This window comes from Pteropus alecto, unplaced genomic scaffold (genome assembly GCF_000325575.1).
Source record: "Pteropus alecto unplaced genomic scaffold, ASM32557v1 scaffold20, whole genome shotgun sequence".
Lineage (NCBI taxonomy): Eukaryota > Metazoa > Chordata > Mammalia > Chiroptera > Pteropodidae > Pteropus > Pteropus alecto.
Window position 1 is genome coordinate 48,644,070 of NW_006436298.1, and position 16,494 is coordinate 48,660,563.

Here is a 16,494-nt window from a genome sequence, read left to right on the forward strand (position 1 = left end):
GCAAATATGTTCTCCATGTCAAGATTGTCCTATGCAGTGGAGGAGAAAGGAAAGAATGATATATAGAATGAAAAGCCTACAGTGTTTTGAATTTATAGTGCTTTATGATTTGTGGGGATGCATGTCGTTAATTCATTTGAGAAATATATGGCATGATCCTACTTTTGTTACTCATTTTTTCTCAATGCGTTGAGCATTTTAGGATAGTTCTTTAAAGATTGGTCATTTAATAAATTTATTCTACACCTACTTTGTGCTTGATGTTGTTTGAAGTACTGAGGAAACAAGACTGAAATCCCTTCCCCCATGGAAGTTATATTCTAGTGAAACTGAATCAATGTATAGATATGAGATTTGATTTTGATTTTTAATGTTTAAAATTCCAGGCTCAGATTGTTCTTTTGGTGATTCTGCTACTTGCTATTGCTGATTTCGTCATAGGAACATTTATCCCATTGGAGAGCAAGAAGCCCAAAGGTTTCTTTAGTTATAAGTGTAAGTAAAAAAGATAGAATATTTTTAAATGTGTATATTATACAATACAATTCTATTAGTAAATAAATTTAGTACATTTTAGATATTTTATAATGTAATTGAGTTTGGTGTAGTGACTTGCACTAATTTGACAATTCAATTCAGTTTTGTCTTTATGTGTGTTACAATTGGAATAAAAAATCACTTATTTATGTCTTTCATTTTTCATTATTAATAACAAAAGGTAATAGAATGTAAAAAATAAATCAGTGCTACTGAGGAAAGGTACTTTAGTTCTCTACTAATTTTGGGAATTTATAACTGAAAGGTAACTTGTTGGATGTGGCTTTTTCATTGTTTTAGTTGTATTTCAGCACAAGTCTAAAAGTACCTGAGACTGTGAAACTGTGAAAATAACTAGAAATATTAGTTTCTTTGTGATTGCAGGTTAAGTTTTTCTATGGTTTGCATTAATTGTGTGAGACTTTTCTACAGTTTTCATCTTCTGTGACCCTTTTCATTCTGCATCTAATTGTCACTACTGGTGAAATTGACTTATTTATTATTTCCTAAAGGATCTCTCTGTATCTTCCCCACCCTCCCTGAACCCTCACTTTCCATCTTCTCCCTGCTTAATTGAGCAACTCTGAACCTTGAACCTATCTCCACAAAATAAAATGAAAGTGGGAAAAAATAGTTGCATTAGCATCAGAGAGGCTTAGCACTTAGGGTAACAGGTTTGTTTCAGTTGATAAAAACTCCTTGCTTTGAAGCTCTAGAAGAAAAGTCCTAGCTTTACTTCTCCTTAGTTGGTTAGCCCGGAGTACTCATAAAGATATAGAATGTAAATCAGTGTACTTCTTCCTTCAGAAAATCATACATGGGGAAAAAAGAAAGTTTAACTAAACTGTAGAGCCTATAGACCTAGTTGACTTACATTCTGGTATAAACCCCTTGATCTTTTCGCTGTCTGGCAGGTTGACAGCACACAGTTCTTGGGTCATTTGTGAGTAGTACTGATTTGGCCTGTACCAGACCCTGACTTAGTTGGCTGGGCAGTTTTCTGATACAAATTGTTTTAAGGCACTTACCTTAACTGACACCCACCTATTATTTCTGCCTACTGGTCCTGGGTTGATAGTGTGATGTCTGTTCTGTCTACTAGTGCTCATGTGTACTTCTAAACTGGGCTTTAAATTCCTGAATTCCTGGACTGGGAGAAGTGGTGTCTGCTAGGCATGCCAGAAGTGAAAGTGGCATCGGTTAGGTAGATAATTTTCTGTGTTTTGTGCTCTCATAAATTATATTTGTGACATTTCTTCTATTATGAACGATTTTTTACTTCAGTTTTTTAATATGTGTTTTTGAACATTTGTTTTTGTCACTTTTATTTCTAAAAGAAGTATTAAAAATTATAGTGGATGATACTTCTAAAAATATTTCTGATAATTAAATATTTTTTGTTTATACTTTAATTGATTTAAAAATATCTACAAATACATCTTCTAGGCTACATTTTTTATTTTGCTTTTTTTTTCAGATCCTTGGCAACTTAAAAAAGTATTACATAGTTAGCTAGTGTAGTAATTTATGTTGTATTTAAGTAGTACATCTGAGTATCTCAATCTGAGGTAAATAAATCTAAATATACTTTGGAATGTGACTTCTCTTTTTTGGTGGTTGATATTGCTTGGCTCTCTTCTTATTCTTTATACTAAAGCAGTGTCAGTAGTAAACAGGCTAATATTGATAAACTTGTCAGGTCAAATGACTACCTAATAGAGGGTATTCATTTTTCCCTCTTTCCTTTTTTCTTTTTGGTATGAGATGTGTCTTTCATCAAAGGCCAATGCTTCTGCTGTGTTCTAGATCACCTTTCTTTTACTTTATCAAAGCCATTTATCCTATAATAATCAACTTTCTTTCCTGCATCAAAACTCTCACATATATAAGTTCATGAACTTGTTCTAGTAAGTCCCATCCTGAAAATGCTGTCTCTTTTATTCTCCTTGAGCTACCATCTCATTTCCCAATTCCCTTTCATAGACAAATTTCTCAAATCTATACCTCTCATTTATTGTTATTTCAAAGTAATTTCAAACTTATAGAGAATTTGAAAAATTTATACAATAAATTTCTTAAACTTTTCACAATAGATTCACCAACAATGATCACTTTTTTATTGTCTTTCTTTTTCCGCTGCATTCGTTTTATCACTCCATATATATCTAATTATTATTACTACGATTGCTAAACCTTTTGAAAGTACTTGCAGAAATCATGACTTCTTATCTTTAAACTTAAGCAGATATCTGCTACGGAAAAGGACAATTCAGGAAGTTTAACTTTGGCACATATGGTTCATATACAAATTTTTCCAGTTGTCCCTATAAAAAATTTTATAGCAACTTTTTTATTCCTATTCCAGGGACCCATTCATGATCATGTGTTATATTCAGTCATCATATTTCTTCATTCTCCTTTTTTTAAAAAATGGCCTTTACATAATCTTCAATCTCTCTGAATCTGAAACAGCTCTGTAGGCTTTTTTTTTGTTTTTCATGATATTGACATTTTTCAAGAACAAGTCCTGACAGTTGAGTTTGCCTGATTTATTTACATAGATTTAGGTTATTCATTAATTTTTTTTTTTTTTTTTATCTTTTGGTCATTCAAACAACCTTTTTACTGAATTCTCATTATGAGCAGACTCTGTATAGACACTTTGGTTAATGTAAAGATTAACACAACATAGTCCTTATCTTGGTAAGGCTTATATTCTAGTTGGGTAGATACATACGTAACTAAATTCATAATAAAACATGGTAAAGTGCCAAAAGAGAGGTATAATAAAGAGCTATGGGAGTCCACAGGTTATTCATTTTTGCCAGGAACACCACCTGGATGATGTTTCCTCCTCAGTGCGTCGTCACATTAGGAGACTCACATGATGTCAGATTTTCCCATCACTGATGATTTTAACTTTGATGACTTGGTCAAAGTGGTACCTAAGAGGTTTCTTTATTGTGAGGTTGTCATTTTCTTCTTTGTAATTAATAAGTAATTTGAGACTGTACAGAGCCTATTCCCCATCAAATAGTTTGATTTCATTCATTTTTAACCCTTCTCTGGCTTCTGTCTGTCAAAGTCATGACCCATGGTGCTAGATCTATTGTGTAGCAGACATATACTTAGTTGTCCCATTCTCCTTGAAGTATTTTTCTTGTTTTATTTGATGTCACAATGGTCACTATGTCTATTACTCTACGTTTTAGTGTCCTATTACCCCTTCTCTTCTTTTGTCCTCTAAATGTCAAAGTTGCACAGAGTCTAACTATATTCTTTCTTTTGCTGATGTATACTCATGGTTCCAGATGCTCTCAAGAGACTGACATGTTTCTATTCCTGGATCTCTCCTTTAAACTCCATATATAGATATATGTCCTACCTAATCCTTCTCAGACTTTTCTATTTCAGTATGTGGATGAAACCAGGATCTCAGTGTTTTCTACCTGCCCCTTACTTTCTAATCTTTCTCTAATCAGTACATTATTCTCCCTTCACTAGACTGAAGCACTGAAGTAACTTTTTAAGGTCTCCCTGTTTCAGATGTTGATGCCTTAGTCCATTGCCCACACAGCATCCACAAAAGCCTTAATCACATCATTTTATTTGCATGTATCTAAGCCTATGTTGGCTTTCTATTATGTTTAGGATAAAATATAAAATTTTATATTTTATATATTTAGAATTTTGTATACTTTCACCCCCTTTTCAGGAAGGAAAGAAGGAAGGAAGGAAGGGAAGAAGGGAGGGAGGGAAGGAGGGAGGAAGGGAAGGAAGGAAAGAAAAAAAGAAAGAAGGAAAGATTAATGGATAAAATGAAGGAAGGAAGGATGGTTGGATAAATGACAGTTAATTCGTTGTTTTAGTGTCAGGACCTGTAAGAATAGATGGAAACAGCAGGACTATTTGAAGCGTTCATTATTGTTGAAGTGAAAAGGGCCTTTACCTAATTTATCTTAGCTAAAATTATCTGGAAACCTGATGAATGACCTCAAAAATCAAAAAGGTCACCACTACGAAATAGAGAAAGCTGTACATATAATATAGAAGTTGGATGGAAGGAAAAAATTGTTCATTTAGCATGACATTCCTTTTATTTTCTTTTCTCATTTCTTTTGACTTCTGAGATTGAGGGGGTTAATCCACGCTTTGCTTTACATTTTGTCTAGTGACAACAATCAAATTAGAGGTGCTTGACTTAATTATTAAGGTCTACAAAATAGTAGGGCATGACCAGGTCAAATCATTTTTGTTTGTAAACTGTTTGTTCCCTTACAAAAAAAGAGAGATACTAATACTTGAATTAGAAAGTTTTTAAAAGTTTACCAGTTACTTCAAGAAAAGTCAGAGATCATACATAGCATTTACTCTTGACCTAAATTATTATAGTCTAATCTGCTATTCACTAATTGCCAAAAAACATTTCGTTCTCTACAGCTGAAATATTTAATGAGAACTTTGGACCAGATTTTCGAGAGGAAGAGACCTTTTTTTCTGTATTTGCTATCTTTTTTCCTGCTGCAACTGGTATTCTGGCTGGAGCAAATATCTCAGGTGATCTTGCAGTAAGTACTGTATTGATTATATATTTAAAAGTATTGTATTGATTATATATTTAAAATGGTATACATATGTTTATTTTTAAAGACAGACCTTAAAAAATATCTTTTTGTCTTCTAGGATCCTCAGTCAGCCATACCTAAAGGAACACTCTTAGCCATTTTAATTACTACGGTGGTTTACATGGGAATTGCAGTATCTGTAGGTAAAGAACCTAACATTTCTTTATGTGTTTCAGAAATTTTTGATGTACATACTATAAATAGTTATTTCATGACATATTTCTGACTTTTAAATTCAGAAATATTTTAATAAAAAACATGGAGTTGCATATTTTAATTAAAAAAAAAAAGTTTTAAGTAAACTAGTAATGATTTATCGACATCTAAGCCAACAGCCTCCAACCTTTTTGGAACCAGGAACCGGTGCTCCTATGAGAATCTAATGTATGATGATCTGAGGTAGAGCTGAGGCACTGATGCTAGCGCTAGGGAGCAGCTGCAAACACACATGAAACTTCACTGGCTCATCTGCCACTCACCTCCTGCTGTGCAGCTTGGTTCCTAACAGGCCGTGGATTGGTACCAGTATGCAGCCCAGGAGTTGGGAACCCCTGTTCTAAACCACCAAATGCTCTATGACTCCTCCAGGATTTTTATTAAAGTAAATAGGAAACTTATGTGAAATCTTATCTGCAAACTCTTAAATTTCACTGAGTATATTTATAGAAAACTTTATAGGTAAAAGTAAATGCTTTGTTTATGGTGGTTATTTAATATTTTTATGTAATTTCATTATATGAAGATTATTTCAAGGCCATTAAGCAGTATCTGGCATTTTTTACCATAAAAACTGATTTTGATGAATAAGACATACTACATTGAATGAAAAATCTTTCTCTAAAGTCTTACTAAATTGAATGAAAATGGTTTTAAACCATTTTATTACATTCATGGGCTCATAGCATTTTAGAACTTAAAAGGTCTTAAATGGTCAACTAGTCCCTAAATCCCTGTTTTATAGATGAAGGAATAGAAGCTTAGAGATTTCAATACCAAAGATAACTCATACTTGCTTTAAAGAATTGTTTTCATGGCAAAGTGAATATTGGTTTGTTTTTTTAAAATAAAGTCTTAAAAGGCTATTTATAATAGTAGGTTCTTTACCTGAAACATTCTAGTCCAGAAGAAATTTAATAACTATTAATTTGCATATAATTTACAAGTAGTAGATAAATTGTCTCAAATTTAGTACATTTTCATAAAACTATGTACTTTAACCAGAATACATATATTTTTGAAATTTAATCATTGTCTTAATGTCTGAACTCTAAAAGTCAGGTTTTACAGTTAAATATCTTGAGCATACTATAAGAATAAATCTTAGTTTAATGCCAACCTAAAGAATCACAAACTCCAAATTCATAGACTACAGAGTATAAGGTTTCCATTGTATTTCAGTGAGAAAATTTTATTTTTGCTATATATTCAGCGATTTGTTGGGAAATAATAATGGAACTGTTTTTATAGACTCTGCTGCTAATTTGCATCAATTTAATTTTGAAATTTCACTAAACATAGAGTTAGAAATGCTAATAATACTGTCATGATGGGCTAAATTAAAATACAGAAAAGGAATTAAATTTCATTTAGCTTTACAATCTATACATAAATATTTGAAATTCATTTATATATAATCTTACCAAAATATTTTTATGTTCCCTTAAAACTCCTAGCATGCTTGTATTTATCATACATAAGCTAACTAAAGAAAATTTAGTTTCAATTTAAAGAATGATATAACCGATCATGTTTCAGATTGGACAATAATCTGTAAGAGCAAATAAACTTTTTCTGTTTTTTTATCTGACCCTATAACACTGCTGGTCCTCATATTCATTTTATTCTGTCTGCATGAGCCCTTGCGGCAATAGGAGTAGCCCTTTCTCCTTGGGTATTCAGTAGCTGAACCAGTAAAGATGGTCAATACACCAGTGGTTGTATAACTAGTTCGAAGCAATGGAACCTTTTTCTCCCAAATATATTTTGAAATATGAAACATATAAAGCATAACTGCTTTAGGGCTCGACACGGCTCAGTTCTCCCTTCACACTCCCATGCTTTCAGAAATACCTTTAAGGAAACATGGTTTTGCAAACACTGCTCTGAAAGTTAGATGAAGAAATTTTAAGAATAAAGAACTATAGGTAGTTGATCTAGTAATTAAAATATTCTCCTTATCAAATTTAATTTTCCATTTATTCAGTTTTTGATGTCACAGCTATAATTTTTACCTCCTATATGGTGAGACAATAGTGTTAAAGTGCTAAAAAGTAAAAATACATGAATACAGTCTAAGGAATGGTTAATTACTATTACTTGTACATCATAGGTTATTTCAAATAATGAAGTGCTTTCAAGAAAACTTTCAAAATTTTATTATACAAGTTTTTGGTTTTGCACAAAAGTAGAGAGCATTTTCTGATGAGCCTAACAACTTTCACCCAGCTTTAAAAAAATTTTCAAGAATTATCAGTACATGGTTAATCCTGTTTCATCTATACCTATTCACTCTGCCCCATAAGTCATTTTTAAGCAAATCTCAGATACCATATATTTTCTTATTATCAGGGTGGACTTATCTGAGACAAAGGTGTAAGTAGAATTATATTTCATTAATGTTCAAATTGGTTTCCCTCACAGAAGATATTACCTGAAGTCTGATTTTTGACAGGTTTCAAATATAAAATATTTGGAGTATAGAAAACATTTCTGCCACTTGGAACTCTTTCAACACAATGTTTTCATGTTTGGTTAAAAAGACATCTTAACCAAAGAGGCCAGGAAATAGTTTTGTAAATATACATTTTTCACAACTTATATTTACAAGGTTGTTAAGTATATATGTATAAATACTACTCCTTATAAGGTTCCATTTTACTACTTAAATATTGGGGACCAATACTGGGGACCATGATGCTTTCCAAATTCTGTTCCCTGTAAAGCTATCTTAACTGTAAATGCAGTGTATGTTATTATAAGCAAGTATGTACAGTCAGTCCCATAATTTCTTTATTGGTATATGTAATTTTGAAATGAATATAAATATTAGCTGTATTTTTTGTTCTCATTGTCATTCGTGCTTTAGGTTCGTGTGTTGTTCGGGATGCCACGGGGAACGTTAATGACACTATTGTAACAGAGCTAACAAACTGTACTTCTGCAGCCTGCAAATTAAACTTTGACTTTTCTTATTGTAAAAGTAATCCTTGTCCCTATGGCCTAATGAACAACTTCCAGGTGAGCATCAAATTTATATTATAACAGACATTCTGTATTTGTCTAGAGGTTAGACTGCTATCAAATCGGACCATTCAGATTACAGCAATAACTTAGAAAGGAGGACTGTTGTTACTTTATACCTAGATGTCTTTTTTAAAAGACTGTAGATAATTAATTGAGCAAACAGAAAAAGATGAAAGGGTAAAATCTAAAGCCATTTAAGAGCGAAAGGGCCTCCAAGGGTAACACTTTTTATAATAGAGTATAATATATGTAGTATACTGTTTCAGAAAGCAAAGAAGCATCAGAAGCATCTTATACATGGTCATATTTGTGGGGTCTATTTCTGAATTCTCTGTTTCATTGATCTTTGTATCTATGCCTCCACCAATACCATACCGTCTCGATTTCTGTAATTACATAAGTCTTAAGTCACGTAGATTGATTTTTTCCCATTTTATCCTTTTTCAAAAATGTTTTAGCTGTTTTAGTTTTTCCATATAAATCTTAGACTAATCTTATGTTTATCTATAAAAAATCTTGCTGGGATTTTGATAGGAACTGCCTTAAACTTGTATGTCAGTTTGGGGAGAATTGACCATTACTATGTTGAGTATTCCAATCCATGAACACAGTATGTTTTTCTGTTCCCTTTGAGCTTTTTTCTTTCATCAGCATTGTATAGGTTTCATAATACAAGTTCTGTACACCTAAGTCTTTCATTTTTATTGTGAGCAATTTAAATCCATACTAATTAAAATGAGTTCAGTTTTCTAATTAGAGGTGTCTCCATAATTGCTATATATATATATATAAATACCCTTTTGAAAAGTATTGATCAGTATCAATAGTGTTATTTTATTAGATATGGCCCATATGGTCATCCTAAACCACCGTTTAACAACAGAATTAAATCCTTAATGGATGCTTGAAAGTTTGTGAACTTTTAAAATATGAACTATGTAAAGATTAGTAATCTCAAGTATTTGGAGAATATCAGTCCTATAAGGTACTGAAAGTGAAATGAAATTTTTATAAACTTTATGTGTTTTTAGAAACTGAGCTAAGATTTTATAAGGGGAGAGGGAATTACTAAAATTGGGAGGATAATTTTGAAAATTGCTTGATAAGTCCTAGGATGCTAGAAGGAAGAGACACAAAGGTATAGATTCAGATTAAAACAAAATATTCTGTGGCAAATCTATAGATTAGATGGTTCTACTAATTAAATGTAAAAAATAAAAATGTTGCTTCGTAGTGTTTTTCCAGTATTGTGTAAAAGCAATAAACAGAATAGTTGGGAATTTGATATATTTCAGAACACTATAAATTTTATGTGGAATACATAAATTTTATAATAAAATTTTGTAACTTAAATTTTAATGGCATTATTATAATTTTCTGTTGTAGTTTTCAAGCAATTGACTACACTTTCAGTGGTTCTAAATATTGAACCCAATTATGTAATAGGAGTTTGTTTTTTCTAGTCACAAGACTAGGCAAAATCATAAGAATGAAAGAAAGTATTCATGTCCAGCTAATGATTCGGGCCAATTCTGACATTGATATTGTGTATGAAAGGCACAAATGCTGGTCTCTGCCCAGGGACTGAAAATACCAATCAGATTTCTGCATTGTTGCCTTCAAATAGAAAAGTGAGTTGTCTTTGCCAAGTCTAGTATGGACTCGTTCAAGCAAAGAGGAGTTTGGTATACATAAAGCTGCTTTTCTCATTTAAGTAAATACATTTTTTAAAAATCTTTGTAACGTGATACATAGTGTGGGGGTGGGGAAATCTTGTGAAAATATAAATTGTTATTTGGAGAATGAAGTATGGAGGCTATAACTGAGGAGCCTGTAAGTTGGAGTCTCCATCATGAAGCCTATACAAAGCCACACTTTATATTGCTGTTTTGCATATAATTGACTTTTCATATTTCAGGAGGAAAAGTGATTTGGTCTACCTTATTTGTCTTAAATTTTTAAGTTTATACATTATATTTATGTATATAATATACATAGAGTGTTATATTTCTTATTCTAGTTTTATATTTTAATGTCCTCTGAAACCTTTGACTAGGCATTGCTTAATAAACAAAATGTGAGCATCTTTGCTCTGTCAGTCAAAGCCTTTCATACCCAAACTTATGTCCCACTGCCTTCTATTCGGACTGGACTCCAGTCATGGTGTGTTTGTGTAAGTACACATGACACACACTGACCCTACTCTGTTCTATATCTGTTGTTTCACTCTGCTTGGAATACACCTCCTTTTTCTTCTTATATGTCCAAATCTATTTGCTCTGAAGATTTTCTTGAACCTTATGGGGTACAACACATGTACCCCACTCACAAAATTTCACCAATCATTTTAGTTGGCCTTTTTTTCATTTTTTATTAGATTTTTGTCTTTTTTCCTTTTTTTTTAGAGACAAAACCATCGTTTCTTTTTCTTCTTTGTTTCCACTATATATTGTAGACAACACTGATATTACCGTTACTTATATTATTATCATTATCCTTGCTACTTATATTTTATCATAAAATGGTGGGAAATGCAAAGGTTATTGGGTAAATATGTAACTAGAAAACAAGAAACTTGACAAATAATGTTTCCAGATACTAAACAGGGTGTATTATGTACCTCAATTTAGAGCTTATGGAGGAGAGACAATGTAATTTTTTCCTCAAAGTGTACTCAGCAGAAATGAAGTCTGCTCATTTTTATCTTGCTCCACCTTCTATATCCTTTACGATCTTATTTCCTAAAAATAGGGTTGGCAATGCTAGATAATCTAGTACTAGTAATTGTGGAAAATAGTGATCCTGAAAAATGCATGGCATATATGTAACTATGAAATTGTTATTAAAGGGCTGAATAGAAAATCATGATTTCAAGTTTTTTCTCCCTGAGATTCTCAGAGAAGTCATGCTAATGTTTGTAAAACACTTAAATGTATTCTTCATTTTTAACCTTAAGTTTTGTGAAAGATACAGGGAGAGACATTTAAATGAAATAAGGTGGTTTATATACTCCTATTATGGCCAGGTAATTTTACATCCGATTTAAAGTATTAAATTATAGTCAAGTATATGATAGTCATAAATAGTTTAAGGCCTCATTTCCTTATCTCCTTGGTCTCAATTGACATGCTCTTGGTCAATAAAAGTGAAAGGTAAATCTCTACTAATGAAGTAATGACTCTAGTGAATGATCATCATTCACTACCAGTGAAATTTATAATGGATGGATTAAGGTGACAGTATCTGAATCCATCAACAGCTTTTCCACCTCAATTTAGTATTTTGACACATTTCAAAGATGCAGAAAGAACAGTGCAGTGAATACCTGTGTACCTACCCTTCACTTACATTGACTAGTTATTTATATTTTGCCCCATTTGCTCATCTTTCTATGTAATTATATTATTTTTCTCCTCAAAAATATAAGAATAAATTGTAGACATCACAACATGAGAGTTTGAAGTATTTAAAATATTCTGCACAAGCACAGTACAGTTATCCCACTCAAGCAATTTAATGTTGGTGAAATGCTGTTATCTAAATATATATTCCGTATTCACATTTTTGTGCTTGTCCTAGTAATGTCCTTATAGCTATTTTTCCCACATCTAAGATTCAGTCTAGGATCACACATGGCAGTTAGTTATCATGGTATTTTAAAATCCTTTTATCTAGAAGAGTTCCCAGTCTGCCTATTTTCATCTTTCAGAATGTTGACATTTGAAGAGTTAAGGCAAGTTATTTTGTATTGTACTCCTCAATTTGGATGTATCTAATTATCTTCTCATTATCTAGGTAATCAATCCATTTTTTTAAAACTTCATCATAAGGAAATATTTGAACATGTACAAAGATATGGAAAGCAATATAATGTACCCAATATATACACATTTTCCAGCTTAATCAGTTATCAGTGCATGATTAATCTCATTTTATTTATAACCCCCACTTCCTATATTATTTAGAAGCAAATCCTAGACTTTAATTTTTCAGCTAGAAATATTTCCACATTTAGCTCTAAAAAGTAAGTACTCTTTAAAGAAAATGAACAACACTCCCCCACCCCCAGTATAATCACAATACCAATCTACTATCTTAACATCCCCAAAAGAAGCAACCTTTCTGATGGAAGTTTATTGCATCACCTTGAAATGTGCTTACCAGGAAACTTGTACTTTATTTAATGCAGTTAACTGTCTAGTTCTACCTACCAGTTGACTGGCAATGCAGAGGTGAGAGGAACAGATTAAATAGCACAGTGGAGATGCAGTCAGTAAAATCTAGAGTGGGTATTTTTAAGGAGAAATAAAAATAATAAAACGTAAAGGAAAAGGTGAACCTGTAGACTGAAAAGGACCTTTAAGAGACACATCAACCAAAAGTAAAGTATAATCTTTTTGTGGATCTTGACTTGAACAAACTATTTAAAACAAAAGTGGGACAGTTTGGGAAATTCAAACGCTACTTGGCTATTTGGGCTGTTAAAGAATTATTCAGTTTTTAAGCTGTGACTATGACTCTGTAGTTACAATTTTTAAAAGTTCTTACCCATTAGAGGTAAATACTGAAACATTTGTGCATAAAATGATATCTGTAGTTTGATTCAAAATAATGTTGGGATTGGCCTTGAGTTGGTCATTGTTGAAACTGAATGATGTTTACTTGGCAGTTCAGTATCCTCTTTTCTCTGCCATTGTGTGTCTTTGAAAATTTACAAAATAAAAAGATTTTTTAAAGGTAAGAATTAATAGTAAATCTGTTTCAGAAATTTGGAAGGCACGTAACAATTACTACTATTTTTTATTATTGTTAAAATTTCCCTAGTATTAGTCTCCTTCATTAGAATAGTAATGATATATAGGATAGTGTTCTTTTTTTTAATTGTTCCTAAGACTTACTTTTTCATATTTATTACTTTTTTTTTTTTAAGGTAATGAGCATGGTGTCGGGATTTGCACCATTAATTTCTGCAGGTATCTTTTCAGCCACGCTTTCTTCTGCATTGGCATCCCTTGTGAGTGCTCCCAAAATATTTCAGGTAAGTATTTTCATATTACAAGCTTTATTAAAGGAGGAGTTAGGTAATATATTTTAATTTAAGATTGTTAATATTTTTAAATTGTTTTCTTCTGTCAACCCCATATATATATATATATATGATATATACACATACATACATATCAAGACTGGTATATTTAATTTTATGCATATGAATGTGAATATGTTTATGTAAACATCTGTGCATTTACATATTGTCAGTGTGTAGTCTTTGAATTGTCTTTCTGGAAGTAGCAATGAGTTTTTGGTTTTTTGACATATTCTGTTAGTATAAATTTTTATAATTTCTTACTAAAGATAAGGTGTGTGGTCCAAGACCCTGTCAGAAGAATTAAAGCATCTTCTTTCTATTAGCATTATGCTAACCTAAATGTTTTATTTTACAAATATTTGAATACCTAATATGTACCACACATGGTGTTAATTACTCAGCGTGTAATGATGAATAAGACAAATATTATCATCTCTCTTTAATGAACATTTAACAAGTAGCTGATACTGGATAGGAAATATTTTTTATTACTGAATCAAATAAATGAAATATTGATTCTGTAGCTTTGTTCTTAATGTTGTAGTTGTAGCCAGTTAGTACAGAAAAGGCGTGGAATATATTTCTTAAAACAACTTTTAGTATTGTTTCAAGAAAAATGACTAAGTTCTACAATTAGGATTTTTATCTGCTTTAAGTTTAGGATTTGGACTTGGTATAAAGTAGGACATAACCTCTGTCATACTTATCAAGCTTCCAAATTTCTTCCCTTCGTATGCTGGCTTTTCTGATTCCTTCTTCATAAAAAGAATTTCAACATGGGGGTGGGGTAAGGTGGATAAAAACTTCTGGTATTCTAAACCAACTACCGTTCTGATTCTTGAAGTGTTTGAATCTCCCTTACACTTTGTAGGTGAAGCCATATGAGACAGGGGAAAGAATTAGAAATGTGGGTCCCATTCCTGATTAACCTGTTGTTAACTATAAGCAAATCTGTATGCCTAATTTCAATGTATTTCATTTTATCGTTTACATTTCTTCATTAGGCTCTGTGTAAGGACAACATCTACCCAGCTTTCCAGATGTTTGCTAAAGGTTATGGGAAAAATAATGAACCTCTTCGTGGCTACATCTTAACATTCTTAATTGCACTTGGATTCATCTTAATTGGTTAGTCATATAAATGGTGTGCTAACATAGATTTTGGTACATTTATAATATTAGCTCTAAATATTGAATAAATTAGAAATAAAATGTTGCTTTGCCTAGTATACTAAGTTAGTTTCTTTCTGATCAAATGAAAGTGTTTAAAAACTGCAAATAATAGCATTCAATACATATTTGCTAAAATTATTACTATCACTAAGTCTTCATTAGGGCTGGAAAGAATTCCTAGGTTCTTGTCCCTAAAACAAATACAATATTAGCATAAAGAAAAGGAATCCTTCCAATTTCTCCCCGAAGGTAGAGTCTCCACTGATCTAATTTTTGGCACTTTTGCCTCTGATCACAAGTGAGCTAGTGGGTCTTACACTGTTAAAGAAGACACTCCACTTTTATTAAAAGTCCGATGATGCCACCAGGTGTGAAAACTAACTCTCACATAATGTATTTGGCATAGCTTCTTTTTGAGAACAAGTTGACAATATTTAGTAAAGTTTCCTTCAACCTAGCAATTCTGTTTAGGGATATGTACCCTATGGAAACTTGCATATATGCCCGTGTAAGTGAATCTTTTTAGAGTAATTATAATAGTGAAAAATGGAAGCAACCTGAATACCTATCAATGGAAGAATCAAACTGCAGAATAATAATATTCACCAGTAAAAAAAAATGAATAAACGTCTTTAATATATCAATATGGATGAATCTCAAATATAAAAAATCTAAAAAATAAAATTGCAGAATAATACATATGATATGATACTATTTATGTAACTTTTAATTAAAACTCCCAAAACAGTACTACATAATGGTTATGGACTATATGTATATGTAGTAAAACTATACAATATCATTGGGAAGAGAATATACCAACTGTGGGAGAGGTAGAAAGGGGGTTTCAACTGTGTTCATAAGATTTGATTTATGAAAAGTAAAGTACATATGGCAAAATGTATTTATTAAATCTGTATGGTGGATATAAAAGTATTCATTATGCCATTATGTAAAGATGAGAAATAATTTATGATTTTATAAAGTAAAAAAATGTCTATTCTGTTAATAATATGCCTCCTGTTTTTTTTTTTTTTTTTGCAGCTGAACTGAATGTTATTGCTCCAATCATCTCTAACTTCTTCCTTGCATCCTATGCATTGATCAATTTTTCAGTATTCCATGCATCACTTGCAAAATCTCCAGGTGATTTTACGTTTTAAAAGTTTTATAAATGTAACAGTATCTGATCTTAGAGAAGATAAAACTTTAACACATTTTAAAGATGTTATGTGTGAGATTAGCTCAATGCTCAGTCTGCTCTTACAGTTGAGTCAAATAAAGAAAGTCTTTGAAGATCTCTGTCATGAACTTTACTTGTAAAATTGTTTCTTGTTTTCAAAGCATTTAAGATAGCATAACTCTCAAATTTTGACTGACACTATGAATTATTTTGCTTTTTTGTTTTTATTGTTTATTTAGCTGATTTCTATTTCAGAAATAAGAACATTATGATATGGTTAACCTGTTCAGAAATATTTTTAACACAGTTAATTCTGTGGAGTTCTAATGTAAGGGGTCTTTATCAACTGAAAAATACCCCATATACTTTTGGTTATGGGCTTTCTGTTAAAAACCATGACAGTAGTTGGACAGCAAGGAAGGAAGTGAAGGAATGAAAGTGCTATTCCTTTTAAGAATCTAAAAGTCTCTCAGAACAGAACAGGATAAAGTATAGGAACTTAGGACACAAACATCATAGTTTTAGTTTTTACTTCAAGAATATAAATTTTAGAAGTAAGTGTAGCTATAAAAGGGCAACTCAAGGGATCCTTGTGTTGGACTCTTTGACTGTATTAATATCAATATCTTAGTTGTGATATTGTA

General features: G+C 31.6%; 1 protein-coding gene across 1 annotated transcript in view; it reads left to right on the plus strand.

The window, feature by feature from the left end:
- SLC12A2 (solute carrier family 12 member 2) overlaps nucleotides 1-16,494 on the plus strand; it is an 87,401-nt gene that overhangs the window by 41,956 nt on the left and 28,951 nt on the right. The window contains exons 7-13 of the mRNA XM_006913342.2: nucleotides 387-495; nucleotides 4,978-5,105; nucleotides 5,221-5,305; nucleotides 8,248-8,399; nucleotides 13,336-13,443; nucleotides 14,499-14,622; nucleotides 15,712-15,813. Of these exons, the coding sequence (XP_006913404.1) occupies nucleotides 387-495; nucleotides 4,978-5,105; nucleotides 5,221-5,305; nucleotides 8,248-8,399; nucleotides 13,336-13,443; nucleotides 14,499-14,622; nucleotides 15,712-15,813 (808 nt within the window). The remainder of the gene's footprint in view (nucleotides 1-386; nucleotides 496-4,977; nucleotides 5,106-5,220; nucleotides 5,306-8,247; nucleotides 8,400-13,335; nucleotides 13,444-14,498; nucleotides 14,623-15,711; nucleotides 15,814-16,494) is intronic.